The 4,114-nt window shown below is 43.3% G+C and overlaps 1 protein-coding gene across 1 annotated transcript; it reads right to left on the bottom strand.

Annotated features, from left to right (window-relative positions):
- Positions 1 to 675: 675 nt before the first annotated feature.
- Positions 676 to 2,355, bottom strand: LOC131224022 (uncharacterized). Its single transcript, XM_058219605.1, has 2 exons — positions 2,176 to 2,355; positions 676 to 965 (listed from the first exon to the last, which is right to left on the bottom strand). The coding sequence occupies exons 1-2, from the start codon at positions 2,284 to 2,286 to the stop codon at positions 750 to 752; spliced, it is 327 nt and encodes a 108-aa protein (XP_058075588.1). The 5' UTR covers positions 2,287 to 2,355; the 3' UTR covers positions 676 to 749.
- Positions 2,356 to 4,114: the final 1,759 nt, after the last annotated feature.

The raw sequence follows: 4,114 nt of genomic DNA, 5'->3' as shown, positions 1-4,114 counted from the left end.
AAAATACATGGTGTTACTTAGGGGTTAGGTCCCTTGCCCAAATGCAGACCCAACACGGTCGGAAATCAATGCCTAAAATGGGGACAACACTAAAAATGTATCTGTATTACTTTTTTTCTTTTTCTTTTTTTAAATGTATTGACTGACTTTGGGTACATAGGGTGGGCCCCACACATGCTTGCTGCACATTCCGCCACTTATGTCCTGTATATCCCACTTAGGTTTGAGAAACCCTTTCCCTCAGCCAAAATGGTCCCACACCATCTGCAAGTAAGCCCCAAAATGGGGCCAACAATGATTATTGTCCACTGAAAACAATAAATGCCCACCGTTGAAATCTTCCTAAGGCTCCCCGTGACTCTTGTAGGCCATCCTACCCGTTTATAATGTGATCCCCACCTGGATGAAGGGAAAACACAAAATATCATACTGATCCAAAACTTCTCTGGCTCCAATACTGCTTTAACGATGACCGTTTCCTTCCTTACTGTTTTCTGTATTTTGGCCCACCTGGATGTTATATATCTGCCTCAATTTTCTATAATCACCTTAAAATAAGGTTACAGAAATGATGGACGAAGTGGATTTTCAATGGACATCGAAGTGACCCCACAAAGCTTTTTGTACACGCGTGTGGGCTTTGCAAAGCTCTAATATACCGATTTCCTCTCTCTCTCTCTGGATTCGGCGGCCTTTCATCAATCTTTGTAAAGTTTTCATCTCACCATCTTCTCAGCTGATCATCTCCATCACTGGATCCAGCGACCTTTCATCACCTTCTTCTCTGAACTTACCACATTGGGACCGCTCTCTGTGACATCTTCCTTCAAGTGTTCATCAATTTCTACTTCTTCCTTGTGGTCGGAACCAAGCGACATGTGATGGAAAGTCTTCTGTATTTTTGTCACGCCCTTCTCGACAGGCTCCATTGCTTGGGTTATAGTCAGCACGACATCTTTCACCACCTGTGTGCAAAATTACAAAAAAAGTTCACAGGATGAAAACAGACGCATGCATCAACACATTCACTGTATGAATGGTTTTAAAGCTCAGTTGAGCCCAATATGACTCATCCGAGTCGACTTGGACTCAGTTGAACACGATCCGGATGTTTCATTCAGGATGTGAATCAATAGACCAGTGGCCTGGATTATCGAACCATGAACCCATCTATCAAAATTGGGAATAGGGAGCAACTCAGCCAGACTCGGCCATTGCCGACTCGACTGTTTAAGGACTGATCACATCAAGGCAATTCATACGGGTTTGGCAACATAATCGCAACCATGGAAAACACTCCCAATGGGTTTGTAGAAAGGAGTGTGCCTGCGTCCATCGAGATCTTAAACAAGGCATCCGACTGCTGCACTAGAGCCTGCTACTTGTACTGCTGTCCATGTTTCATCCACACATGTTCTCGGTTGAGCAATGACTGCGTGATCATCACGACCCAACTCTGCTCAGCCCTTTCGTGTTTCGGCCGGCTTACTTGAGTGTTATATAGAACTATGTGACGGCTGAACCTTTTGTAAGTTAAACAGCAGTATCATTTCCATTTTCTTTCGTTTGTATATTAGAGTGTGGAGAAAAAATCAAAGAAGCCTTCATGAAGGCTTCTGATCCGATGCTCGTTCCCTCGATGATCTCATTTTCAGCCATCTGAAAGTGTGGTGCCATCTTGGCTGAAGATATGTACACTGCATTTAATATGTTATAAAATGGGGCTTGGCTTTGGATTTGGCTTTGTTTCTAGGCCTGAAGACCATGATATCCAAACAATTCCAGCCCTGTTTTTAGGCTGGGCCATTTCATTCACTGGATTTCAGCCCCAGAATGAATATAGGCCTGTCCCGTTTAGGCTGTCATTATATTGACGACGTTGACAATTCCTAGTGGTCAAGTAGCCTGGTTGCCCGGCCCTACAATGACCAACCTGAACCAAACAAATAAGTGGGTTAGACTCGTGCTACTCAGGTGGGTGCAGCTGGTAATACGAGTAGAGAGATGTCAAACCATTTAGTATTTATATGAGGAAATATCAAGGAATTGAAGCACGTATGCCAACAGGATCTTGGAGACTGGGATCTTGGCTTCTTATTAGAATATCAGATGGTGGCTACACGTTAATCGGGCATAGCCCCAAGTTATCTTCTTCCCCATGCATGTGGGGCCCACCTGATCGGTGGAAGAGCCTGAGTTTGGGTCCCGCCATATCCAAAAATGGCCCTTTCTCACGGTGGACGATGGCGCTTTTGCTGAGGGACGGCTTCTGCCGGTAGACTGCATGATTCGTACGCACTTATGAATTATTTAGAAATTTTGCATATATGAGGCGTACACTTGAAATCATTCTGATATCGCATATGACATACGTAAATGTATTACATCTTCACAGTCAGGGAGCCCATCATGTGGAGCCCACTTTTGATGTGGATCCACATCCATGTGGGCGGCTGTCCATCATGCATGGCCTGCCTTGGATGTGGGTCATTCATCATTAGGGGCCAACATTCGATGCAGACCACGCCATCATCAATGTCCGCTACCCATCATGTGGGAGCCCACCTTTGATATGAACCATCCATAGTGTAGGCCCTGCCTTTGAAGTGGGTCGTTCAGCATACAGGCCCACCTTGGATGTGGGTCATTCATTATTAAGGGCCCACATTTGATGTGGACCGTCCATTATGTGGGGTCCACCATCAATGTCCACTACCCACCATGTGGAGCCCACCTTTGATATATGAACTGTCCATAGTGTGGGCCCCACCTTTGAAGTGGGTCGCTCATCATACAGGCCCACCTTGGATGTGGGTCATTTATCATTAGAGGCAGACCTTTGATGTTGAGCATCCATGATGTTAGCCCACGTTAATATGGGCAATCCATAGTGTGGGCCCCACCTTTGATGTGGACCGTCCATCATGTGGGACACCTCCTTCGATATGGACCACCCATCACATGAGGAGATGAGAGAGACATCCATAGTGTGGGCCCCACCTTTGATGTGGACCATCCACCGTGTATGGCCTCCTTTGACATGAACCACCCATCACATGGGGTGACGAGAGAGACAGAGAAAAGTATTAAGTTATTTTAAAAAAAAAACACTTCGCTGAGACGGGTAACTTCACATAGCCAGTTTGGTTTTCCAATTTCCTATGAAATGAAAAGTGAATGAGCCATTATTATCATTACTAGGTGTTTGTTTAAATAGGAATTATGACTTACAAATCATGAGACCAATAGATTTGCAAAGGAAATAGGTAAGAGAAAATTGTAATAATTACGTTTTCACACTTTTCACACTATAAGTGATTTTTGGGTGCAACAAACAATTTAGCAAAATCATTATTACAGTCAAATGTAAATGATATCACCACACAATTACAAAAGTAAATAATTATTACCCATTTATAGCCATTTACCATTTGACGCAGGGGAGGACGTGAGGTCGAGCACCATCTTCCTCAAGAGGATAACTATTCTGAATCCACGGAACTTCTCTGGACTCATCACAGAGACTTCTCGAATCCATGAGGAAAGAAAGCAGAAAATAGAAATAAATTCTAATAAATTCAAAATTGATTAATGAATAATTAAAAACGAGTTCACAACCCTTTAAATAAGGGTATCAAGCAATGGGAAAGAAATCATAATCAAACTACAACTCAAACTCCTAGAATCCGCGACTTACTATAAATATTAAACTTACTATTTATAGACGGTTGTGATGTCTACTAGTGCGCAAGGTTTTTGGCCAAAAATAGTAAGTGTCCTATTTGGCTTCACCAAACCGTTCCCCTAATTATTCTAAGCTCTTTTCACGTTGGGCGCAACTCCTAAAGCCCGACGGATGAAGAGTTATAAGCAAACTAAAACTTACTATTTATAGTAAAAACGAAATTAAAACAGGAAAACGACCGTCAATCAAGGAATTTTTCACAATTTCGGGCTGCGCAACATAGCATAGCTGGGTTGTTTGGCTAAAGTAGCTCGTTCTACCCCAAAATCATATATTTTACGTCAGCTAACTCATTCCGGATTGCGAGATACGCCCGATCTAAGGTCCGATGGTCCGGATCACCTCTGTCGTCGACCGGGCCTTTTCTGA

This window comes from Magnolia sinica, chromosome 13 (genome assembly GCF_029962835.1).
Source record: "Magnolia sinica isolate HGM2019 chromosome 13, MsV1, whole genome shotgun sequence".
Taxonomy (NCBI): Eukaryota; Viridiplantae; Streptophyta; class Magnoliopsida; order Magnoliales; family Magnoliaceae; genus Magnolia; species Magnolia sinica.
Note: the sequence above shows the minus strand (reverse complement) of the source record. Positions and strands in the feature narration are given on the sequence as shown.